The following is a 26,842-nucleotide window of genomic DNA, read 5'->3' on the forward strand; positions in this document are numbered from 1 at the left end:
GAAAGTAATTAAAAAGAGGGCGGCACCTGTGGGTGGCGCCTGTGGCTCAGTGAGCAGGGCGCCAGCCCCATATACTGAGGGTGGCGGGTTCAAACCCAGCCCCGGCCAAACTGCAACAAAAAAATAGCCGGGCGTTGTGGCGGGCGCCTGTAGTCCCAGCTACTAGGGAGGCTGAGGCAGGAGAATCGCCTAAGCCCAGGAGCTGGAGGTTTCTGTGAGCTGTGTGACGCCACGGCACTCTACTGAGGGCAATAAAGTGAAATTCTGTCTCTACAAAAAAAAAAAAAAAAAAGAGGGCGGCACCTCTGGTGCAAAGGAGTAGGGCGCCAGCCCCATATACTACTGGAGGTGATGGGTTCAAACCTGGCCCCGGCCAAAAAATGCAAAAAAAATGCAAAAAAAAAAGCTAAGCGTTTTGGCAGGTGACAGTCCCAGCTACTTGGGAGGCAGAGGCAGGAGAATCACTTGAGCCCAGGAGTTGGAGGTTGCCGTGAGCTGTGATGCCACAGCACTCTACCCAGGGCAACAGCTTGAGGCTCTGTCTCAAAAAAAGAAAATAAAATAATTAAAAAGGACCAGACTTTAATTAAGAATCTATTTCAGTGACACTTTATGAACAAACTGTTCTTACTAAGGCTGTAAATGACCAATGCTGACTGTCTTTGGGTGACTGCTAAAAGAATCTTATTTAATGGAGGAATAAATGAATATAAATGCCAATGAGATACAGTACCTGTTTTAGGGTAACGAAATGAATCTGCCCTCCTTGTTTCCAACATAGGGGATGTAACATGAATAATTTCCACCTCAGATTCATCATTTTCTTCATATAGAATTCTAAGAATTTTGCCACCACTGGGAGCTTAAAAAGAATTTAAACACTGAAAATGTAGAAGAATTATCCCAGAGAATAATCATAAGTGACCATTCCCTTTAGTATTAGATTTCTCATAGTGAAAAACAATTTATATATAGTATGGCATACCTCTTGGGAGTGGGACACAATTATAAGGGGGATGGTAACCTAACAAATGCAATCAGTGTATCCTAATTCTTTGTACTCTCAATGAATCCCAAACAAAAAAAGTCATTACCAAATATAATAATTTATATATAAACTATGTTGCCTTTAAGTATGAAACTATTAGTAGCCTATGCAATAGCAAGGTAACTTACTGCTAAGCCACTTTTACTAGTTAAAGGTTATTCCTTTTGGAGGGATATAATGTATATTTACTTACTTCATTATGATGAGGCTATCTACTTTAAATAACTACCAATAAGATCCAATCTATTATCCAAGATTTAACATCTGTGCACTTAATTGACAGTATAATCTAATAATACCTTAACTGACCTATAATACATTATTTTGAACCTCCTTACTTGTTTCAGCTTCTGGACACCACCAATAGCCAGAATATCTGTCAAATTCTTCTTGAAGAACGAAGGTAGCAACTCCAGCTGATCTGGGATCCTCCTCCATGTTGGCCAGCTCTAGTAAAATATAAAAGGCAGAATTATCACAGAAAGCTCTCTATCCTTTTAATACAAAGTAAAATGATTCGGTTTATTCTGAAAGATAGCTGGAGGCTGGATACGGTGGCTCAAACCTGTAATCCTAGAACTCTGGGAGTCCAAGATGGATGGATTGCTTGAGCTCACAAGTTTGAGACCAACCTGAGCAAGAGTAAGACCCCGTCTCTACTAAAAACTAGAAAAACTGAGGCAAGAGGATTGCTTAAGCCCAAGTAGGAGGGAGGGTACTGTGAGCTATGACACCACAGCCCCTCTACCCAGGGTGACAGCTTGAGACTTTGTCTGGAAAAAAAAAAAGAAAGAAAAGAAAAAGGAAAGATAGCTGGAGTATGGTGGAGAACTCTGGAGCCAAATGAACTGAGTTCAGTTCTGGGCTACATCATTATCTACTGTATCACCTTGGGTAAATCTTCCGATCTTACTCCACTGCAGTGTGCCATTTGTAAATGGGAATAACAGCCTACCTACCTCATAAGGCTATTACGAGCATTAAGTTAATTAATTCACATAAAACACTTAGAACAAAGCCTGGACCACCGTACATGCTCCATATAAAAGTTATTATTTTACCATTTAGCTATGACCATGAAAAAAGAATGCATGTAAAGGATGGTGATATAGGAGAAACTTGTAACTCTCCTACACAGAGAAGTACATCTTTAGACCTAGAATGAATCTGCCATGTCCTATATTGCAACCATCCTTCCTTCCCACCTAACCAAAGCTTTTTCTTTTTTTTGAGACAGAGTCTCACTATGTTGCCCTTCGCAGAGTGCTGCGGCATCAAACTGTTGGGCTTAAGCGATTCTCTTGCTTAAGAGAAGTAGCTGAGACTATAGGTGCCCGCCATGATGCCCGGCTATTTTTTTGTTGTAGTTGTCATTGTTGTTTTTAGGAGGCCTGGCCAGGTTTGAACCCACCAGCCCTGGTGTATGTGGCTGGAGCCCTAACCTAAGCTTTTATCTGTTCTACACTTACGTTTCCAGCAAATAGCTTAAAGGGAACTCTTGCTTTAAAAAAAAAAAAAAAAAAAGGAGGGGGGGGGGGCTGTGCCTGTGGCTCAGGGAGTAGGGTGCTGGCCCCATATAACGAGGGTGGCAGGTTCGAACCCCGCTCCAACCAAACTGCAACAAAAAAATAGGCCTTGTGGCGGGCACCTGTAGTCCCAGCTATTCAGGAGGCTGAGGCAAGAGAATCACTTAAGCCCAAGAGGTGGAAGTTGCTGTGCCCATGGCACTCTACCAAGAGTGACAAAGTGAGACTCTGTCTCTAAAAAAAATAATAATAAATAAAAATTAAAAAAAAAAATCAGAAAGCTTTAATTACATAAGATTTTATGTCACGGGGAAATATTTACAATATACTTGAGTAAAAGAAAACACATTACTAAATAGTATGTACAGTATGATCCCATTTATAAAAATGTTATATAAAAATATTTGTAAAAAAGTTCTGAGATATCTGAGGCAAGAGAATCACCTAAACCCAAGGATCTGGAGGTTGCTGTGACACCACAGCACTCTACCGAAGGTTAATAAGTGAGAGTCTGGGGCGGCGCCTGTGGCTCAGTCGGTAGGGCGCTGGCCCCATATACCGAGGGTGGCGGGTTCGGACCCGGCCCCGGCCAAACTGCAACCAAAAAATAGCCGGGCATTGTGTTGGGCGCCTGTAGTCCCAGCTACTCGGGAGGCTGAGGCAAGAGAATCGCTAAAGCCCAGGAGTTGGAGGTTGCTATGAGCTGTGTGAGGCCACGGCACTCTATCGAGGGCCATAAAGTGAGACTCTGTCTCTACAAAAAAATAAATAAATAAATAAAATAAGTGAGAGTCTGTCCCAAAAATAAGAAAAATAAAAAGTTCTGAGATATAGACCAAAATATAGTTATCTCCAACTAGTAAAATTATAAAGTTATTTGTGCTTTATAATTTACAAATCTTAAATGTACTATTTTTAAAAAACACATATACTTGTATGACCAGACTCTATCAAGACACACAAAATTTCTAATATCTAAGAATGTTTTCTCATTCTCCTTCCCAGTCAATGCCCACTCCTGCCTCAGAAACAATCACTGATCGGAATTTCATCACCACAGATTAGTTCCACATATTGCAGAATTTCATGTAAATGAATAATACAGTAGGTACTTTATGATCAGCTGCTTCTTGAAACTCACCAATGTTGTAATTATATGTGTCAGGTTCATTCCTCTTAAGTGCTGAGTAGTGTTCCACTGTATACTACATTTCTTTAGCAATTAAAAAAAATTTTTTTTTTTCAGAGATAGTGTCTTCCTTTGTTGCCCAGGCTAGAGTGCAATGACAATCATAGTTCACTATAACCTCAAACTTCAGGGCTCAAAATATCCTCTTGCTTTAGCCTCTTAAGTAACTAGGACTATGAGCATTGACCACTACACCTGGCTAATTTTTCTTTTTAATTTCTTGTAAAAGCAGGGTCTTACTATGTTGCTCAGGTGGGTCTCAAATTCTTGGCCTCAAGTGATCCTCCTGCCTTTCACCTTAAATAGAGGTCATTTGATAAGTCTCACGTTTCAAATACACTAGATTAAAATCATTTTATTTTTACTTATTTATTTTTTGAGGCAGAATCTCATTCTGTTGCCGCAGGCTAGAGTGATGTGACATCATAGCTCACAGCAACCTCAAACTTGTGGGCTCAAATGATCCTCCTGCCTCAGCCTCCAGAGTAGCTGGGACTATAGACATGTGCCACCACGATCAGCTAGCTTTTTCTATTTTTAGTAGAGATGGGGTCTTGCTCTTGCACAGACTGATCTTTTTTTTTGTTTGTTTTTTTGTTTTTTTGGCCGGGGCTGGGTTTGAACCCGCCACCTCCGGCATATGGGACCAGCGCCCTACTCCTTGAGCCACAGGCGCCACCCACACAGACTGATATTGAACTCCTAAGTTCAAGCAATTCACCTGGCTTGGCCTCCCAAAGTGCTAAGATTATAGGAGTGAGCCTCTGCACCCAGCTATGATTTTAATTTTATAGGCAAATTTTAATTTATTATTTTGGCTTATCTGTATTTTCTATACTGTTTGACATGGAAGTACAGCAATATGAACCAATGATCCCTTACCCAAAAATATAAATATTATATAACATCTCCAGCAGGGTAACCAAATACCCGGTAATCAAATACGCCAATATTCCTGTAACACACTTATGAATAGGCACTCTAAGTAGGATTAAGATTATAAATATCCTCAGGTCAGTGCAGGTCAAGTTTTACTGCCAAATTAACTTTAGCACCAAACGAATGAAAACTAAACTCATTTTTCAGAGTGTTTTGAATTTTGAAGTTAACAATAGAGCCAAGCTCAGTTTTCTTGGACCTATCAACTACCCCCTTAAATTAAATGCCCTATACTATTTATATTTTGTTCTCTTTTAGATATGAGGATAGGTACCACTCATTCGTATATGCTCTTCACTTATTACAGATGTCAATTAAATTATTTATTAAATAAATGCTATCATCTTGTTTTCCCAATAAGTCACTGAAAGCAAAAGTTTGGATTTTATTACTTTAAATTCCTCTATCATACTAGGCAAAGAAGAAAAACATGCACATGGGGATTGACTAAACCCATCTAAAGTGGACTTTCTCTTAGAACCGTACTGTAACAAAGTGGAATATGTTGATGATGCTCACTCCCTACCTATCTTTCTGATTAAACAAGCACATAGCATTTCCTGTGTTTCAGGCAGTGTCCTAAATACTTTGTAATACTGACTCATTAAAGCCTCACATCAAACTCATCTTGATATGCTATTAGTTAACATTTTTACAGATGTAGAAACTAAGATTTGTTAAATAATGTGCTCAAGGTTATGAAGTTAATTAACAGTACATCTGGGACTCAAATCCAGTCGACTAATTATATAATAATATTCTATATTCTCTATCCATATTCCTTTTTTTTTGTTTTGTCGTTATTGTTGCAGTTTTTGGCTGAGGTCAGGTTTGAACCCGCCACCTCTGGTATGTGGGGGCAGCGCCCTACTCCTTGAGCCACAGGTGCCGCTCCATATTCCTTTTTTAAAATTTCAGATTAATATAAGAGTATATACCATTAGGTTACATTTTTTTACCTTTGTTAGGTAATGTCCAAGTTGCAGTTGAGCCCTTCACCCAGGAGGTATGCTACCTACCCCTACACTGTACCCGATAGGTGAGAGCTTACCAATCCCTGTAGCCCCTTCTTGAATTTAAGTGCTTTTGTCTTGTATGGACATTAAGTTGTTCATCTACTTTCATAATAATATTTACACTGTCCCAGGCACGGTGGTCCACGTCTATAATCGTAGCACTCTGGGAGGCTGAGGCAGGTGGACTGCCCAGAGCTTAAGGGTTTGAGACCAGCCTGAGCAAGAGATCCTGGCTCTAAAACTAGCCAGGCACTGTGGTAGGTGCCTGTAGTGCCAGCTACTCAGGAGGCTGAGGCAAGAGAATTGCTTGAGCTCAAGAGTTTGAAGTTGCTGTGAGCTATGCCACAGCACTCTACTGAAAGTGACAAAGTGAAACCCTGTCTCAAAAATATATATATACATATATATTTACACTGGATGCTTGTTTTTCCATTCTTGTGATACTTTACTTAGGAAGATGTTCTCCAAATCCTTCCAGATAAATATAAAAGATGTAGTTTCCATCTTTCTTTATGGCTGAACAGTATTCCATGGCATACACATATCACAGTTTATCTATTCAATTAGGAATTGAGCTGCTATAAATATTCAAGTGTAATCTAACTGTATTCTCAAGCACCACACTAATCCTGAAAATGTATCACGTACCTACGTGCATGGCAAAAAACACAGTAAAAACACTATTATAGGCTTGGTGCTCGTAGCTCAGTGGTTAGAGTGCTGGCCCCATGCACTAGGGCTGGTGGGTTTGAACCCCGCCTAGGCCTGCTAAAACAACAATGATTATGGCGGTGCCTGTGGCTCAGTGAGCAGGGCGCCAGCCCCATATACCGAGGGTGGCGGGTTTAAATCCGGCCCCGGCCAAACTGCAACAAAAAAATAGCCGGGCGTTGTGGTGGGCGCCTGTAGTCCCAGCTACTCGGTAGGCTGAGGCAGGAGAATTGCCTAGGCCCAGGAGTTGGAGGTTGCTGTGAGCTGTGTGACACCACGGCACTCTACCGAGGGCGATAAAGTGAAACTCTTGTCTCTACAAAAAAATTAAAAAACAACAACAACAACAACAACAACAATGAATAACAACAACAACAAAAATAGACAGGCATTGTGGCAGGTGCCTGTAGTCCCAGCTACTTGGGAAGCTGAGGCAAGAGACTCGCTTAAGCCCAAGAGTTTGAGGTTGCTGTGAGCTGTAACACCACAGCCCTCCACCGAAGGTGACATAGTAAGACTCTCTCAAACAAAACAAAACAAAAAAATTACTATTATAACATCCTATAGAGTTCCGCTGCTTTCAATTTTAAATTCTGCCAATCTTTGCAAATCCTGTGCAGAAAATAATTTTACAAAAGAAAAAAATACTTAAAAAAATATGTTAACTGTGACAGTTATGTCAGAGCTTTGCAGTCGAAGCCTTGGATTCAATAACTGGTACATACTAAGAGTCTAATGTTCGTTGAAAGCATAAGGTTACCATTTCCAAACAGATTTACTAACTACCAATAATCTTTCTATTGCCATTAGTATCTGTTCTGATCTCCTCACTTCAAAGGGAGATCCATTGAACACCAACTCTGCATTTTTTTTTTTTGAGACAAGGTCTTCTTCTATCACCCTGGCTAGGGTGCAGTAACATCATCATAACTCACTGCAACATCAAACATCTAGACTCAAAAGATCCTTTCTGCCTTAGCCTCATAAGTAGCTGGGACTACAAGCAGCCATCACCACACCTGGCTGATTGTTTCTAATTCTAGTAGAGACAGGGTCCTTTTTTTTTTTTTAGACAGAGTCTCACTATGTCACCCTTGGTAGAGTGCCATGGCATCACAGCTCACAGCAACCCCCAGCTCCGGGCCTTAAGCGATTCTCTTGCCTCAGCCCCCCAAGTAGCTGGGACTACAGGTGCCCGCCACAATGCCTGGCTATTTTTTGGTTGTAGTTGTTATTGTTGTTTGGCAGGCCTGGGCTAGGTTCAAACCTGCCACCTCAGGTGTATGTGGCTGGCACCCTAGCCACTGAGATACAGGAGCTGAGCACAGAGACAGGGTCTTATTCTTGCTCGGCTTGAACTCAAATTTCTGAGCACAAGAGATCCTCCTGCCTTGGCCTCCCAGAGTGCTAGGATGATATGCATGAGCAACCTCGCCCAGCTAACCAGCTAATTTCTCTATTTTTTGCTGAGAAGGGGTCTTGCTCTTGTTCAGGCTGGTCTTCAACTCCTGACCTTCAGTGATCCTCTCACCCTGGCCTTCCAGAATGCTAAGATTATGGGTGTGAGTCACTGTACCAGGCCAAACTTGAACTTTTTACTTAAGATTTTTCCCTACTCCATGTCTTTTTCTCTATCCTATACTCTAGTTTTAGGCCACATAACTTGGAAAATTCTAACAGTTAAACTTTGGTTCCCTCTATCTAGCCTCGTGCTTCTGAAATATAACTTCCATAAAGTATCCAGAACAATTTATCTATAATATAATTATGACCATACCACTCAACTGCTGAAATCTTTTCAATGGATCCCTGTATCATGATAAAGTTCATATTCATTTACATGAGATACAGCCTGTCTGTGTCCTGGTTCATCTTATTTTGCCCCAGCCGCTTGCTACTTCTTGACTTGTACTCTAAGGCTTTACGATTAGCACACTACTTTCTAATTTCTCACATACACCATGTTGTCTTTTAGATCCAGACCCTTTTCACATAGTCCCCTTTTCCAGAGTGTACTGGCTTACAGAAATTATTTAGGATCAGTTTAGGTGTTATCTTTTCTTGGAAGCCTTCTCTCACCAATGTCCCTCATTGTCCTATGTTTATCTCTTCTCATTCTGTTTTACAGTTATTTGTTTATGTAGTTTCCTTGAGGGTCAAGACTACATCAGTATAAACATTAATTCAGTATCTTTAATATCTGACATGCTGCCAGGCACACCAGAATTTAATGAGTTGTGGTTAACTGATTAAAAAGTCAGAACAGATTTCTTCTTTATCTTTTTTTTTTTTTTTTAAACAGATGGGGTCTTGCTATGTAGCCCAGGCATGAACTCTGGGCGTCAAGTGATCCTCCCACCTCAGCCTCCCAAAAAGCTGAGACTACAGCAAAGAGCCACTATGCCCACCAGAACTTATTTCTTGACTCCTAATTTAGTGTTCTTTCTATTGGATAAAGGCTTCCACAATGCTGATTATGGTCATAATGAAAACATGTTTGCTATGAATACACTATTGTTTAATAAAATAATACAGCTTAAAAAAATTAAATAATTCAACTTAAATTTAACTACAGACATTAAAGTTTCCTGATCCTCTATAGTATACTGTGATCAAAATTTTTATAGTAGTTTCTTTCACTTATTTGGCTGTGGTTATTTTTCTTTTTTTTTTTTTTTTTTTTTTTTTTTTAGAGACAGGATCTCACTTTATTGCCCTTGGTAGAGTGCCATGGCGTCACACAGCTCATAGCAACCTCCAACTCCTGGGCAGCTGTGGTTATTTTTCACTTTTTTTTTTTTGAGACAGAGTCTCACTTTGTCACCCTCTCACAGCAACCTCAAACTCCTGGGCTTAAGCAATTCTCTTGCCTCAAACTACCAAGTAGCTGGGACTACAGGCGCCTACCACAATGCCTGGACATGTTTAGAGACGAGGTCTCACTCTGGCTCAGGCTGGTCTCAAACCCGTGACCTCAGGCATTCCACCTGCCTTGGCCTCCCAAGTGCTGGGATTACAGGCATGAGCCACTGCGCCCAGCCTATTTTTCACTTTTTCAATATAGTATTTCCTAGCCTGATGAAAAACAATTTGAGAACAGAATTTACCTTGTTTTCCTATCTATAACTTACCTGTTACAATGTCTCTCAAAGGATGTTTATAACTAATGATTGATGATAATGAGGGGATGATAACTTAGGAAGATGATCAGCAAATCAGCTTTGTGAACATTAGATTGAGCAAAAGTTGCACAAATCAATTTTCAGAGTTACCAGCCTTCATTATGTAGCTTAATCTTTAACTCTGTTTCACAGGCTTAGAAAAAAAGCAATACACTATTTCCCATCTTTCATTTACAAAATCTTTAGAGGAAACCACTCACATCTTTTCTGGGCTTTGAGCAGTGTTCAGTACTATTATAGCCACTTCAATAAAACGTAATTAAATATTTTCATAATACACATAGTTCTACAAAGTTCTGTTTTTCCTATTATGATAATAATAACTAAGCAGGCACTCCCAAATGGAAAGACAAATTTTCAGATAGTTTCTTATAGAGTGTAATTGTTTTTTCTATTTGTATCCCTAACAAAGACTAATTTTTTTAAATGAAAAGTTTTCAAAAATGAGAACAGTTTTGGGAAAATTCTGACAGTCTTATTAGGCTGAAAGAACAATCATGTCAGAGCTACTATTGTTGTGCTGTTTAAAAATGAACATTAAAACTAGTGAGTACTAGCCGGGAGTTGTGGCGGGCGCCTGTAGTCCCAGCTACTCGGGAGGCTGAGCCAAGAGAATCGCTTAAGCCCAGAAGTTGGAGGTTGCTGTGAGCTGTGTGAGGCCACGGCACTCTACCGAGGGTGATAAGGTGAGACTCTGTCTCTACAAAAAAAAAAAAAAACTAGTGAGTACTATTAGCTAGGTACAGTGAGGTGTGCCTATAGTCTCAGCACTTGGGAGACTGAGGTGGGAGGACTGCTTGGGCCCAAGAGTTTGAATCCAGCTTGGACAACATAGTGAGACCCCCCACCACCCACAATCTCAAAAGGAAGCATTATACAGGTAGTACATATGTACATATTAATTATTGTCTATATTTTTCTATTTTTTTAAAGACCTGAATTTCAAATATGAAGATAACTAAGCATGTTTAAATTTCAAAATGTAAGCAAAAGTAAATTCAAATTTAAAAACACTTTTCAGAAAAGTAGATGTGAACAACTATACCTTACCATTATGCACATAAGTAAGCCTCCTTTCTTCTCTGGTTACAATATTGGATATCCAAATATCATTGCTGTGTATAAAAGCAATCCAGTCTGGATCAGCAGGGCATAATTTTGGATCCATTCGTATGTTGGGACAACTAGTTTCCACTAAATTGGGCCGTAAAGGTTGTTGCTAGAAAACAACATTTTAAGTAAGTATCAGGCTGATATATACCGTATCCTGATATATTGCCAACATCCTTCCCATAAGATGAACAATAGTATAATGTCAAGTACGATAACTGCCAAAAATATACTTTCAACTGCCTTCAATTATAAGGGACTCATTTATTTAATCTGAATGAAAAAGCTAAGGGTAATATGAGAGGAAATAAAGACAACAAAACGGCACTTCAGCGCAGTGCCCATGGCTCAGCAAATAGGATGCCAGCCACATATACTGAGACTGTTGGGTTCGAGCCCAGTCTGGGCCTGCTAAACAACAATGACAACTGCAACAACAACAACAAAAAATAGCCAGGCATTGTGGCGGGCACCTGTGGTCCCAGCTACTTAGGAGGCTCAGGCAAGATAATTGCTTAAGCCCAAGAGTTTGAGCTTGCTGTGAGCTGTGACGCCACAGTGCTCTATAAAGGGTGACAAAGTGAGACTCCGTCTCAATAAAAAACAAATAAAAATAAAATAGCACTTCATAAATGTTGTTGCCTTAACCTATTTAACAGAAAATTGTTAATTAAATATTTTTATTATTTATTAACTATTTTAAAATTAATTTTACCAATATAAAATAGCTCATTCATTACAATATAACGAAAGCGAGGATCATCGCAATTCTATCAAAAGAATAGTTTCGGGCGGCTCCTGTGGCTCAGCGGGTAGGGCGCCGGTCCCATATGCCGGAGGTGGCGGGTTCAAACCCAGCCCCGGCCAAAAAAAAAAAAAAAAAAAAAAAAAGAATAGTTTCAGGGGGCGGCAACTGTGTGGCTCAGTGGGTAGGGCACCAGCCCCATATACTGAGGGTGGTGGGTTCAAACCCCGCCCCAGCCAAACTGCAACAAAAAAATACAGCTGGGCGTTCTGGCGGGCGTCTGTAGTCCCAGCTACTTGGGAGGCTGAGGAATCGCCTAAGCCCAGGAGTAGAGAGGCTGCTGTGAGCTGTGACACCACGGCACTGTACCAAGGGCGATAAAGTGAGACTCTATCTCTAAAAAAAAAAATAGTTTCAGGCCTGGTGCAGGGGCTCACACCTATAATCCTAACACTCTGGGAGGGCAAAGCAGGTGGAATGCTTGAGTTCAGGAGTGCAAGACCATCCTGAGCAAGAGCAAGACCCCTGTCTCTACTAAAAATAGAAAAATTAGCCAGGCATGGTGATGCACACCTATAGTCCCAGCTACTTGGGAGGCTGAGTAAAGAGGATCACCTGGGGTGGCGCCTGTGGCTCAAGGAGTAGGGCGCCGGTCCCACATGCTGGAGGTGGCGGGTTCAAACCCAGCCCTGGCCAAAAAAAAAAAAGAGGATCACCTGAACCCAAGAGTGTGAGGTTGCTGTGAGCTATGATGGTACTTACTCAAGGTGACAGAGTGAGACTCTGTCTCAAAAAAGAAAGAATAGTTCTAATAGCTCATAATGAACTGCCTAAAATTTAAAACTAAACATATACAATCATTAATTAAGATGAATCAGCTTTCAGGAAACCCCAAAATGAATTTTCTTGTGATAACATTATCCTTCAAAATCCCCCTTGGTGTTTACACAGAAAATAGAAATTGATGCCCTTTACTCTATCTTCCCATGTGCCAAGTATTTTTAGTATTTAAAAAATTGTCTCTTGGGCGGTGCCTGTGGCTCAAGGAGTAGGGCGCCAGTCCCATATTCTGGAGGTGGCGGGTTCAAACCCAGCCCCGGCCAAAAACCACAAAAAAAAAAAAAAAAAAAATGTCTCTTAATGTTGCCAGAAAAAATAACCTTTAAAACTGGAGATCAATATCCATATTTCTTGCTTTCATTGCTTTTAATTTCTTAGTTGGTAGATAAACTGAAGTTTCTGATTTGTTTATGACCTTTCTGATTGGGTAAAAATAACCTTTTGGATCTTAAAACAGATTGAACCAGTAGTAACTCCAACTTACTGTAAATCCTTGTGGCCCTCCATCTTTTACATGATAAATCCCACTACCAGCTTGAAACAGAAATGTCCCACTTCCTTGGTGATAATCATAAGAAGCAATTCCAACTGTTCCAATGCGTTTTCTTTCTCTCAATAGTTCTTCTTCTCGGGAATACATTCCATAGTCCAGGGTTGCCTAATGGAAAAGGAAAAGTTGCACATTCTAGTCTTTTGAAAACTTCCCTTTGAAGTTTTGCTTTTAGCACTGAAATCCTAGACTCTCCAACATTAATGAGTCTACATTTCCCTTTAAGCTTTTTGGTTTTCTAATCTTTTTTCTCGAAACAGAGTCTCACTCTGTCACCCTGGGGGTAGAGTACAGTGGCATCATTATAGCTCACTGCAACCCCTAATTCCTGGGCTCAAGTGGTCCTCCTGCCTCAGACTCCTGAGTAGCTGGGATTATAGGTGGACTACCAAGATATCTGGCTATTTTTTTCTATTTTTGGTAAAGACAGGGTCTCTCCTTCAGGGTGGTCTCAAACTCCTAACCTCAAGCGATCCTTCTGCTTCGGCTTCCCCAGAGTGCCAGGATTATAGGAGTGAGCCACCAAGCCTGAACTTAGACTTTTTTTAATAGTTGAAAATTTTTATTTTATTCTCTTTCTCCTTGAACTTATATTTTCTATTTTCTTTCTTCTTTCTCCACAGAATATTGTCTGCATATATAATATATATCACATACAGTAGCAGTGAGGGTTGCAAGAGGGAGTTGGTAGGGCTACAATGAAACACTGATGGTAAAGATTTAATAACTGTTGAAAATGGTACACGTATTATTCTATTTTTGTCTGTTTTGAAAATTTCCATAGCCAGGCGTAGTGGCTCACACCTGTAATCCTAGCACTTTGGGAGGCTGAGATGGGCGGATTGATTGAACTCAGGAGTTTGAGACCAGCCTGAACAAGACGAGATCCCATCTCTAAAAAAAGCCGGGCATTGTGGCAGGCACCTGTAGTCCCAGCTACTTAGGAGGCTGAGACCAGAGAATCACTTGAGCCCGGGAGTTTGAGGTTGCTGTAAGTTATGATGTCAGGGTACTCTACTGAGGACAACATAGTAACACTCTGTCTCAAAAATAAATAAATAAATAAATACATAAAAAAGAAAAAAAAAAAAAAGAGGGCAGCACCTATGACTCATTGAGTAGGGCACAGGCCCCATATACTGAAGGTGGTGGGTTCAAACCCACCCCTGGCCGAACTGCAACAAAAAAATAGTGTGCCTGTAGTCCCACCTACTTGGGAGGCTGAGGCAAGAGAATCACCTGAGCCTAGGAGTTGGAGGTTGCTAAGAGCTGTGTGCCTCTCAGCACGCTACCAAGGGTGATAAAGTAAGACTCAGTCTCTACCAAAAAAAAAAAAAAAGAAAAGAAAATTCACATAATAAAAGTTTTAGAAAGTGACTAATTAATTTGTAATTAGTGACTAATTTGTTTTGTTTTGGAGACAGAGTCTCACTCTGTTGCCCCAGGTAGAGTGCCTTGGCATTACAGCTCACAGCAACCTCAAACTCTTGGGCTGAAGTGATCCTCTTGCCTCAGCCTCCTGAGAAGCTGGGACTATAGGCACCGGAGGTTAATTTGTAAACTTTTTCTATGAGAAAATTACCATCATTTCAGTTTATTTAACTGCTCTTAGAATAAAGAATGTTATAAAAGAATAAAGACTTTTAAAGAAAAATTACACACCTATGTAAAAGGATAACATCATAAGATAGTTAACAATCAAAATGATTGCTTGCCATGACAGTTATATATAACTATAAATATATACATATATATATTTTGTTTTTGAGACAGAGTCTCACTTTGTCACCCTTGGTAGAGTGCCATGGCTTCATAGCTCATAGCAATCTCAAACTCTTGGACTCAAGTGATCCCTTGCCTCAGCCTCCTGAGTAGCTGGAACTATAGGTGCCCACCACAATGCACAGCTATTTTTAGAGATGCTCACTCTGGCTCAGGCTGGTCTCAAACCTGTGAGCTCAGGCAATCCACCTGTCTCGGCTTCCCAGAGTGCTAGGATTATAGGTGCGAGCCACCATGCCTGGCTTGAAAGTTATATTTTTAAAATTCCTATTACACACATTTTAGTTCACTTGAGCCCACACATGCTACACAGTAAAAAAAAAAAAACCACTCAGTGTAAAAATAATGAGAACTAAAAAAACAAAAAAATTGTACCCAAACTATCACCTTGTCCTTGGTATGACTGTTTTGTCTAAAGATAAAATATCGCAGAGGAAAAAAACCCTATACCTTAATATTATATAAATTATACTATTTAGAAGCAAAAACTGAACTTAGTTCCTTCATTAATTAGTGCTATGACTAAGCTTCCGAATTGCCAATTAAACTTAAAGATTTAAATAAAAACCTTTCTGAGGCTGGGCCTGTGGCTCACACCTGTAATCCTAGCAATCTAGGAGGCCAAGGCAGGTAAATGACCTGAGCTCAGGAGTTTGAAACCAGCTTGAACAAGAGCAAGAGCAAGAGCAAGAACTCATCTCTACTAAAAATACAAAAACTAGCAGGGCATTGGGCAGGTGTCTGTAGTCCCAGCTACTCAGGAGGCTGAGGCAAGAGTATCACTTCAGCTTAAGAGTTTGAGGTTGCTATGAGCTATAATGTCTCTGGGACAGCAGAGTTGAGACTCTGTCTCAAAAACAAAACAAAACAAAGAAACAAAAAACCTTTCTAAAAATACAGGGTGGACATAAAGTTCATGGGCAAATTAAAATAGTTTAACATAGTAAACTGTACACAAACTTTATGGACACCCTGTGAATAACCCCTCCATAAAACTAAGAATGCACATAACTAGAAAATTGTTGCAAAGGAAAGGCAGTTATACTGGGAAAAGGCAATTAAAAATAGAATTGTTATATTCCTTAGTTTTAGATATGGGAAATTAAATACAATTTAAGATTCACATATTGCAAAAAAACATAAAAATGTCTTAATTCCTTTTGTTTCATATCTACTCCAAATGTAAAATACCATTCAAATTTCTACTTCTAAATAAAAGATCTGAAAACACACCAAAGCACAGGAATAACAATTCTACCTGAAAAAGATCCAGAAGAGGCTTCCAAGAGAGCATTAAGACTGCTGCTCTGTTGACGGTTTTGGGAATTTCAGAATAAAACAGTGTATTTTCTCTGTTCTCACCAGACATGGCTATAAAAGAAAACAATTATTATTTTTTCAAACAGTACTCTCACTACAATTATAATAGTAAGTATATAATGCCTTCTATATATGTTGCAATATTTTGTACTCTATGGGATCTATAATGAATGCTAACAAGTAGGATATGCACATGCTATATGCCATAGAAATTTTTCTTCAATAAAGTTAAGGCTTTAGGCCAGACACAGTGGCTCACGCCTATAATCCTAACACTCTGGGAGGCTGAGTCTGGTGGATCACTTGAGCTCAGGAGTTCAAGACCAGCCTGAGCAACAGCGTCTCTACTAAACATAGAAAAATTAGCCAGGCATTGTACTGGGCACCCGTCATCCCAACTACTCAAGAGGCTGAGGCAGGAGGATTCACTTGAGCCAGGAGTTGCAGGTTGATGTGAGCTATGACACCAAGGCACTCTCTAGCATAGGCCAGAAACTAAAACAAATTAAAAAAATAAGGCCTTATAGAAAAATGCTGAGGTTTATTTTAATATTCAGATATTTATCTCTCTCAAAGCAAATATAAAAATATGTATGACAACGTAAGGAAAGTTAAGACAATATCATTTTTAGGATTTTTTGAAAATTGTTAGTCCCTTAGAAAACGAGTAACAGACACTATGGTTATGAAAAACTGAACCAATGGAAACTTGAACAAAATAAAACAAAGTCCTTCTGTTCTAAAAGGTGCTAAAAAGGTTATCACTTTGAAAAATCCAGGGGAGAGTGATGGAAGGAGAAAATAAATCACAAAGAAAGAACAAGAAATTTTCTCTCAAATGAGACAGATCTTCAGCCCGATGTTTCTGATAAGGGTAGCAAAAGGTAATTTGTGGAAAGGCATGACAATTTCCATGCTAACCCTTGCAAAGGTTGAGGATGAGCCCTTGACTATCCCTATCTTACTTTATTCCCCCTTTTTAAAAAACCTTTTTAAGTTTGTGTTGCCTTTAAAACAAAAAGTTAGACATGAGCTGACATGCTGACATTTACTTCAGCACTTGATTTTGACTAAAACGTATTTTGCATATTCCAAAATTGTTTCGTATGGATTTTTTCTTTTAAAGAAACAAGGTCTTGCTCTGTTAACCAGGCTGGAAAGAGGTGGCCTCATAGCTTACTGTATCCTGGAACTCCTGGGCTCAAGCAATCTTTCCACTTCAGCCTCTTTAGTAGATGGGAGTATAGACATGTACCACCAAGCCCAGCTCCAGATAATTGTGTGTGTGTGTGTGTGTGTGTGTGTGTGTGTGTGTGTGTGTAGAAAGGGTCTCACCATATTGATCAGACTGTATCTTAAAGTCATAGCTGCAAATGATCCTCCTACCTTGCTTCCCACAGTGCTGAGATTATAGGCATGATCCACTGCATGAAGGCTGATAAAGAATTCTTTTTTATTTTTTCTTGAGACAGGGACTCACTCTGTTGCCCAGACCAGAGTACAATGGTATAATCATAGCTCAATGACTGCTGGGCTTAAGCAATCCTCCCACCTCCCACCTCAGTCTCCCAAGTAGCTGGGACTACAGGCAGAAGCTGCCATACCTGTATGTTTTAATTTTTTTGCAGAGATAGGGTCTCACTATGTTTCTCAGGCTGGTCTCAGAAAACTCCTGGCCTCGGGTGATCCTCCTGCCTTGGTCTTTCAAAGTGCTGGGATTACAACTGCGAGCTACTGTGCCCAGCTTCCTATAGACTGTGGTCATGTATCCATACCATTTATAATTTTACAAAATGTGATCATATCCTTCCCTTAAGCCAGTGGTTCGCAACCTATGGGTCATGACACCTTTGTAACAATGAAAATACATCCTGCAGCTCAGTGAGTAGGGCACCGGCCCCATATGCCAAGGGTGGTGGGTTCAAACCCAGCCCCGGCCAAACTGCAACAAAAAAATAGCCGGGTGTTGTGGCAGGCGCCTGTAGTCCCAGCTGCTTGGGAGGCTGAGACAAGAGAATCGCGTAAGCCCAGGAGTTAGAGGTTGCTGTGAGCCGTGTGACGTCATAGCACTCTACCCGAGGACGGTACAGTGAGACAGTCTCTACAAAAAAAAAAAAAAAAGAAAATACATCCTGCATATCAGGTATTTACATTACAATTCATAACAGTAGCAAAGTTACAGTTATGAAGGTTGGGGGTCACCACAACATGAGGGACTGTATGTATTAAAGGGTTGCAACATTAGGAGGCATTAGGAAGGTTGAGAACCATTGCCATAAGCATTCTTCTAAGACCCTTCAGCCCTCAAATATTAAAAAATCTGGTTTTCTTCTACCTTCAAAGACAGCCATTCTCCACAATCATTTCAGTTGCCCTTTTCTATATAGTCCTAGTTCCATAATGTCTTCCTTGGTTTTATCTATGACCAACGCATTTTTCCTAATGCATTCTATGTTCAGACACACCAGTGGGGGCTTCTCCCATTTTTACCTAATAATATTTATTGGCATTCAGGGCCACAATAGTGTCTTTGGGTTAATGGCTTCAGGAAAACAGTATCAATGAGTCTTTTCTCTAGGAAAGTGGTTCTCAACCTTCCTAATGCCACGGCCCTTTAATACAGTTCCTGTGGTTGCGACCAACAGGTTGAGAACTGCTGCTCTAGGATAGCATGATAAAGAACAGGAGGCAAAACTCAGCATGTGAAAAAGTAAAATGGTAATGTAAGAAATGTTTGTTACTGAATAATAGGGCCTTTTCTAAGCATGCTGCATTTGAAATGAGGGTTCTTAAAAATGTACAATTTCCTATAAAAGATTTCTTTCTGGCTCTCAGAAAAAGTCTAACATATATTAAAGTTTGGCTCTCAGAAAAAGTCTAACATATATTAAAAGTTTAAAAACAACAGACTTACATGGACAAAAACTTTCAAATTTGGATGGATACAGAAGACTTGAACAAATGAAAAGGCACACAATTTTCTTGAAAAACTCAACATCTTAAAAATGTCAAATTTCTCCTAAACTTATCAATAAATATACTTTTAAAGTAGTATGAATAGGATGGGGAGGAGAATTACACAAACTAAACTTAAGTTCTAATAAAAAAAAAAACCAAGCTAACAAAAAATAGTCAAGAAAAGTATGAAAAAGTGATCAAATAGTAAAATACATATAGCTATAGTAATAACAGCAAGAAAGTATTGGAATTTGATTTAACAGATAAATTGATGGAAAAAAAAAACAGAAAGTCCAAAAATAGACCCAAATACTTGTGTACATTACATATGAGAAAGAAGGCACTGCTGATTATTCATAAGAAAGGTAATTATTCAAAATATGTCATTAAAAAAAGGGATAGCCATCCAGAGAACAAATAATTTCTCTACATCTTATCTTTAGAAAAGTAAATTTTAAGTGATACAAAGATTAAATGAAAAACTTACAGAAGAAACACTAAAGATTTTTAAAAATACAATCTTGGAGTTGAGAGAGCTTTTTTAGGTATGTTACAAAACTATAGAAAAGTAAAACTTTATCTACCAAAAATCACAAATTTCTGCATAGCAAATGGCACTAAAAAAAAGGCATTATGGGCAAAAATTAAAACTTGGGGAAAAATACCAGAAAGGGTTAATTCCCTCATTATACATAATATAAAATGTTTCAATCTTTAATAGAAAGAAACCTGGCTGGCTCAGCGTTCATAGCACAGTGGTTATGGCACCAGCCACATACACTGAGCCTGGCGGGTCCAGACCAACTGAACAACAATGACAACTGCAACCGAAAAATAGCCAGGTGCTGTGGGAGGCACCTATAGTCCCAGCTACTTGGGAGGCTGAGGCAAGAGAATCACTTAAGCCCAAGAGTTTGAGGTTGCTGTGAGCTCAGTAGATGCCACAGCACTCTACTGAGGGTGACACAGTGAGACTCTGTCTCAAAAAAAAAAAGAAACCTGGCTAAGCACAGCAGCTTGTGCCTATAATCCCAATACTTTGGGAGGCCAAACTGGCAGGGTCACCTGAGATCAGGACTTGAAGACCACAGCCTGAGCAACATAACAAGACCCTGTCTCTACAAGAAATAAAAATATTTAGCCAGGCATAGCAGCACATGTATGTGGTCTTAGCTACTTGGGAGGCTAAGATGGGAGGACTTCGTGAGTCCAGGAGTTCTAAGTTGCAGTGAGCTGTGATGACTGCAACAGAGTGAGACTGGATCTTTAAAAAAAAAAAAAAAAAAAGAGGGCGGTGCCTGTGGCTCAGTGAGTAGAGCACGGGCCCATGTACCGATGGTGGTGGGTTCACCTGGCCAAGCAAAACTACAACAAAAAACCAGCCAGGCGTTGTGGTGGGCACCTATAGTCCCAGCTACTCAGGAGTCTGAGGCAAGAGTATCACCTAAGCCCAGGAGCTGGCGGTTGCTGTGAGCTGTGACACCACAGCACTCTAGTGAGGGCAACAAAGTAAGACTCTTGTAAGAAAGAAAGAAAGAAAAGAAAGAAAGGAAAGAAAGGAAAGAAAGAAAGAAAGAGAAACCTATCCCTGCCCAAAGGATAAAAATTATAAATATACTGGTTACAAAAGTACAAATGGCTTTTAGACATGTGAAAAGATGCTCAATCTCACTCATAGTAAGAGAAATAAAAACCACAACAAGAGGCTTGTTCACTAATTAGACTGGGAAAGATCACAAAGTTTGCTCACTATTGGTATAAGTGTGGAGAAAAAGATACTGAAACAATGCTCAGGGTAATATAAATCCCATAACCTCTGTGGAGGGTGAATTAAGCAATATCAATTAAAATTCAGAATATATAGGTCCATTGTCCCTGTGATTCTGCTCTTAGAAATTAGTTCTACAGGTATGTTCACAAATGTGTATAATAATCTGATATAGCGATATTACCTCCCTCATCTTTTGTAATAGCAGATTAGAAAATCCTGAATGTCATTAAGCAGGATGGTTAAGTAAAATATGGCACAATTACATAACGGACATTCTGAAGTTCTTAACAAAGAATCAACCTATAACTATGATATGGATTCATACATAGAATATACCACAAAAGATTTCTAAAAGAAAGAAAGAATAAGAATAACATATTCTTAACATAAGAATAAATAAAACTTATATTGGAAACAGCTTTAGAAAGGAAGGAAATGGTTTTTAAAAATTTAATAAATTGACTGGGCATGGTGGCTCATGCCTGTAATTCTAGCACTCTGGGAGGCTGAGGCAGGTGGATTGCCTGAGCTCACAGGTTCAAGACCAGCCTGAGCCAAAGCAAGACCTTGTCTCTAAAAAAAAAGAAAAAAAATTAATAAAAATGTTAATCAGTGCATTAATATATTTAATTTAGACAGATCTTACATCTGGAGCGAATGGAATGGACTAAGGAAGAGGAGACCAAAACCAGCCTTAGTTTAAGAAAGTAACAGCAGCAGTTGTTGAGTGGGAACAAACTAATAGTTTTGTTGTTTGTTTTCCTAACTGCACCATTTCTAAGGAAAAGCATTTCAAACTTTCAGATAAAGTGATTTCTGACATCTTTAATTCTGACTTTGCAAAAAGATCATGATTAACTAGTGATTTTTTTTTTTAACCTGTAAGTAAAAATAAAGTTAATGGGGCAACCAAAACCAAGTTTTTCAAACTAAAAGCTTTTTTTCCCCCTTTTAATGGAACCCAAAGTTGCTGATTCACTATTTATTCACCAAAAGTTGAGTGTCAATTATTTCCAGCTTTTAAGTTTGACTTAAAACATTTTCTGGCAGAAACTGTAACTTCATACTCACCAAGGTAATAAATCCGGTCTGAATGAGGCCCATCTGGATCATTCCTCTTCACAAACATAAAATCATGTGGTGCCTTAGCCATCATGTAGCCATGATATTTTCTGGTATCAGCAAGTAGTTTTTTAAGCTGACTCCAGGAATATCGCTCAACATAAAATGGCTCCAATTTAGGCTGATCCTCTGATTCAATATTCTCCTCACACTCTGCAGTTTCAAATATTTCAACACCCAGCTGTTCTGTTTCCATTGCTGCTGCCATGTTGCATTTTCCTAGAAAAAGGCAAATGAAGCTGTTCACAAGCCTGTCTTTTTTCTTTTTTTTTTTGCCGTTTCTGGCCAGGGCTGGGTTTGAACCCGCCACCTCCGGCATATGGGGCCGGCGCCCTGCTCCTTTGAGCCACAGGCACCACCCAGGCCTGTCTTCTCTTAAATTATCAGAATGATAGTCTGATAGGGCCAAAAAAAAAGGGGGGTGGGACATGGGCAAGAAAAAAAAATGCTGTTTCACACAGCTGCAATGAAACCTAGTAAGAAAAGCAATAGCTTCCCCTTCTCTTGTGTTCAGCTTAAAAATGAGATTTTTAAGAAATTGAGGTCATGCCTATTTCACAGTGACTATAACCCCCTTTGGGAACTTTTACAAAAGGCTCTCCTTAGGCATCTCTTGCCAAAATTCCTTTTTCTTTCCCACACTGGAAGGAAACAGGCCATTTGCCAGTTGGCTGCTATGTTCCACCCAAGAGCATGTCAACAGTGAAGCTAAATGTGCCAAGGGAGTTAAGAGTTTCTGTATTTAGTGTATGCCCCATGATCACATTAATGTACACAGCTATGATTTAATAATAATAAAAGTTTCTGTATTTAAAAAAGCAACACATCTGATAAATGTGTATTTTTTCACCTAACAGAAATAATTATAACCAATTAGAACAGAATAAAATTGTCGAAAACAAAGTACTTGTAATAACTTTTAAGACACTTACACAAAATAATATAGTTTCCTTTTAAATAGAACACCAAACAACAAAACACTTAACTCGCTAGTATTTTTGAGGCCTGCCTAGACATCACTTTTATATGACCACTTATGGTAATTCTATATGTTAAGGGAACTTACGTGACTACTATTACTGATTATACTACTTATACTGATTAAATAATAGAAAAAAGATAGTATCTTCAAGTGGCTTTAAGGAGAAGCAGTTGATGCAGAAGGGTGTATTTGTACTAACAGTATTTTGATGAAAGTATGAATGTAATTTACAAGTTTACACCCCAATATTTGTTAATATCTGCTGATAATGTCTCTTTTCATTTTACAAATCCAAAAGACTTCTTCCTTTATTTTTTCCAAAATTTAAATGTAACATGGACAAAGCATCAGTGGAAAAAATAAAAGTTTTACCATAACCAGTGTGTATTCTGACATGCATTATTCATGACACTGCCAAAAGAAGCAACATAAAAATTCTAGGGCAATCTGCTCTTTTTCTTTTCTTTCTTTTTTTTTTTTTGCAGTTTTTGGCCGGGGCTGGGTTTGAACCTGCCACCTTCGGTATATGGGGCCGGTGCCCTACTCCTTGAGCCACAGGTGCCGCCCAATGTAAGGTCTTTTTTAAAGCTGTTTTGCATGTTAACATGGATTCATGGTAAGTAACTACAGAGAAAAAGCCATTAGCAGGTGTAGGCTGTGAATTAGTCCATCAAGCATGCAATACTGGCATGCAAATAAGTTGAATGAACCCAGTGCCCAGCATATTATGTCCTTTTTCATGCTATCATTTTCAACGTAACAGTAGCAAAAGTGGCCAGAAACCCAATTGGACAGTTATATAAAGTATATATGTAATATTATTACAACCAGGCATTCAATTTCAATGGTTAAAATCCAAAGAAGCTTGGCAGAGATTTAAGTTATTTAGCTCAACTGGTACTCAACACTGTGATATTAAATAACAGAATGAGAGAGTGGTAATTGCTCTTGGGACAAAAAGTTACTAGGGGCCCACTTTCTACCAGTTATGTCAATGGACCTGATTTTACATTTAATAGAGTGAATGATAAGTGAAAGAAGAATGCACATAATTGGCCTCATTATTCCTAAATTCACTTGTTACATCTGGAACAAGTTACATCTAATAGAACAGAGAAATTCAACAGAAAGACCTCCTAAGCCTTACTGCCCAGCTTCTTGATCCAACATACACTTCACATCTCTCCTGGTAAAAGATCCATCAGCTTACATTTAAGTAAAATTATCTGGTATTCGGGCGGCGCCTGTGGCTCAAGGAGTAGGGCGCCGGTCCCATATGCCAGAGGTGGCGGGTTCAAACCCAGCCCCAGCCAAAAAGAAAAAAAAAAAATTATCTGGTATTCCTGAATCATACGATGTCCCTGAACTATTACCCAATCTCTCTCTATTCACATACACTTAAACACATGTACATGTGCTTACACATGCTCACATTACACAATTCAAATGACACTCTGCTACTCTGCATATTTATAGTAAATATATTTCCTGCATTATCTAGGACAGACCTGATATTATACAATATTAGTAACTTGTACAAATGTATAACTAAAAGATTAATTTCCGGGCAGCGCCTGTGGCTCAACAGAGGAGGGCGCCAGCCCCATAAGCCAGAGGTGGCGGGTTCAAATCCAGCCCCAGACAAAAACTGCAAAAAAAAAAAAAAAAAAGATTAATTCCCAGAGTTTCCTAACATCATCCAACCAAGTATGTGACCTAAATTTTCTAATTTCAAAAATACAAAAACAGGGTCAGCATACATTCTCAGCACAATACATGCATTTACTTCACTGCCCCACCTACCTCTTCACTTAAGGACCTTCCCGGTGCCTACCTCATTCAAAGAGCTCTTTTTCAAGTGAGTCGATTACAAGCATAGATCCTTCTGCTCATCCTATTCTCTCCTCACAGGAATCTTTCTTTTTCTCACTATACAATTCTGCTTACCATGATAATCAGATAGAAGACTATTGAAATTAACTCTAAAAAGTCCCAAAATAAACTGATACGTTAATACCATTCTTTGGGGGTAATACATAATGCCTAAATTATTCTCCATCTGCATTTTACATTATAAAAATTATAAAATTATTTTATTTCAGCAATGTGTAGCCCAATTGACTCAAAATAATACCCTAAAAACAGTGTAAATCCTGAAGTCCAGACACACATTAAAAGGAAAACTACAGAAAAGCTTTAAAATTATAAAAGGCATACAAATTTGATATTACTCAGTGGCTACTGCAAATCCTCAAAAACAGCAGACTAATGAAATTTATGTTTATATACCTATTCCTGTTCTTCAACTCAGTAGGATAACCAGTAAGAACTACAGCTCAGCCCCCTTTTGCAAAGAGAACTTGAATTTCGTAATTGAAGATTTTTCACAAGACAAAGAACATTCTATTCATTTTAAGTGTGTTCCATTTTCGCTTCTTTTCTTGCTGCATTACCCTGAGAATTATCTGAAATAGGTAACTTTCACGGAAAAAGAAGCATTAAGCTTGCTGAAACTCTGGCTTAAAAGAAAAGAGGATCTGTGATTATACCTTTTACTTTGTTACCAGTTTTAATTCTGGGCTCTCATAAAGTAGGTGGGCTGGGGGATGTGAGGAGAAAAGCTAAGTGGCAAGTGGAGGAAAAAATAGTGAAATTATGCTAACATGGCAACAATAAACTAAGTTGTCAAGACACCTTTTCATAGCCCTAGGCTTCTCAACTCAGAAAAGAACATGTTAGATGCTTAGAAAATAGTCTGGACCCATTCAAACGACATTCCATAATTTTTTAATTTAAGGGCCAAACAGTCGTTAAAAAGCCCAAGCCTCACTGAAGCCTAGCTTTTCGTTCTTCAGGGGTCCACAAATTGTTGGGAAGTTCTTTATCACCGAGGGGAAAAGATCTTAAGACTATGAATGAGGAAGAAGAGAAGTACAGTACAGAAAGCTGAGAAGGGGGACTGGAGAGATGCCAAGTCTTAAGAGAAAAGCGTGTGAGGAAGAGGTCTGACAGGAAAGGAAAAATATCCTGCTGCAGGTGGGCGAAACTGAATGGGAGGGAGACAGGGAGCAGGCGGGAGAAAACACCAGCTGGAAAACCAGAAAATATGTGTCGGGATCCCATCTGCTGCAGTCGGATCAGGCAAATCCGTTCGCCTCTGTGGGCTTCCGTTTCCTCATCAATAAGTCAGGACAATACCAGGCCTCCCAACCCCAGCGAGGCTCAATTAAGATAATGGACGTTAAAGTCTAGAGGCCAGCGTCTAGCTCTAAAGGGGCGCCCAGTGAACGTTGGCTGACTTGTAATCTCGGAGCCCCGGCTTCCTCTTCCGGCAAGCGGGATCTTGCCACCGGCTTTGCCCCGAGCACGGCGGCGCGCCCGGTGAACTACAGAGCGGGCTGACCGGGAGAATGTGCCGGGAGGTTCCTCCTTGAGCTGAGGGGCCCCGTGAGCTGGGCCCTAGACCTTACGGGCCAAAGGGAGGAGAAGGGGGTGGATACTGCACCTTCCCCCCGGCCCCACTCGGACCGTCCCGACGCGCGCTACGGAGCGGGCCTGCGCCGCTTCATGCCGCGCCGCCTCCACTCCCGTCCCGGACGCAGCAGCTTCCTCGGCGGCGGCGCCAGCGGCAACCCAGGCGGTGAACAGGCCACTTAAAGGCAGCAGCGGCGGCCTCAGCCTCGGCAGAGACGGCACTTCCGGTCCCTCGCGACTGGCCTTCCGACTGGGGAAGGCGCAGGCGGCCCAAGAAGGGCGGCTGTCTCTGCTGGGCGGGATCCAATACCACAGTGCCCCCGAGTGGCGGGAGGAGCGAAGGAGAAGCGGGACGGAGACCTGGCTGGGGAGGGGAATAAAGATGAAATGCAGAAAAGAGCAGCGACTTGCCCAAAGTCACAAGGCGAATTGTGGCACGGCTCTACTTGGTTTTATTTTTTGAGACAGAGTCTCACTGTGTCGCCCTCGGTAGAGTGCCTTGGAATCACAGCTCACAGCAACTTCAAACTCTTGGGCTTAAGCGATTCTCTTGTCTCAGCCTCCCAAGTAGCTGGGA

At 40.0% G+C, this 26,842-nt stretch overlaps 1 protein-coding gene across 2 annotated transcripts in view; it reads right to left on the minus strand.

Moving 5' to 3' along the window:
- DPP8 (dipeptidyl peptidase 8) overlaps positions 1-26,503 on the minus strand; it is a 71,907-nt gene extending 45,404 nt beyond the window's left edge. The window contains exons 1-7 of one of the 2 annotated variants that reach the window (XM_053595402.1): positions 26,297-26,503; positions 21,759-22,028; positions 15,897-16,009; positions 12,791-12,964; positions 10,662-10,830; positions 1,387-1,497; positions 734-862 (exon numbers count right to left, since the gene is read on the minus strand). In XM_053595402.1, coding sequence (XP_053451377.1) covers positions 734-862; positions 1,387-1,497; positions 10,662-10,830; positions 12,791-12,964; positions 15,897-16,009; positions 21,759-22,017 — 955 coding nt within the window. In that variant the 5' untranslated portion in view covers positions 22,018-22,028; positions 26,297-26,503. The remainder of the gene's footprint in view (positions 1-733; positions 863-1,386; positions 1,498-10,661; positions 10,831-12,790; positions 12,965-15,896; positions 16,010-21,758; positions 22,029-26,296) is intronic. The other variant, XM_053595403.1, reaches the window with a different exon arrangement.
- Between the last annotated feature and the right edge of the window lie 339 nt (positions 26,504-26,842).

The sequence above is a fragment of the Nycticebus coucang genome, chromosome 6, assembly GCF_027406575.1.
Source record: "Nycticebus coucang isolate mNycCou1 chromosome 6, mNycCou1.pri, whole genome shotgun sequence".
Taxonomy (NCBI): domain Eukaryota; kingdom Metazoa; phylum Chordata; class Mammalia; order Primates; family Lorisidae; genus Nycticebus; species Nycticebus coucang.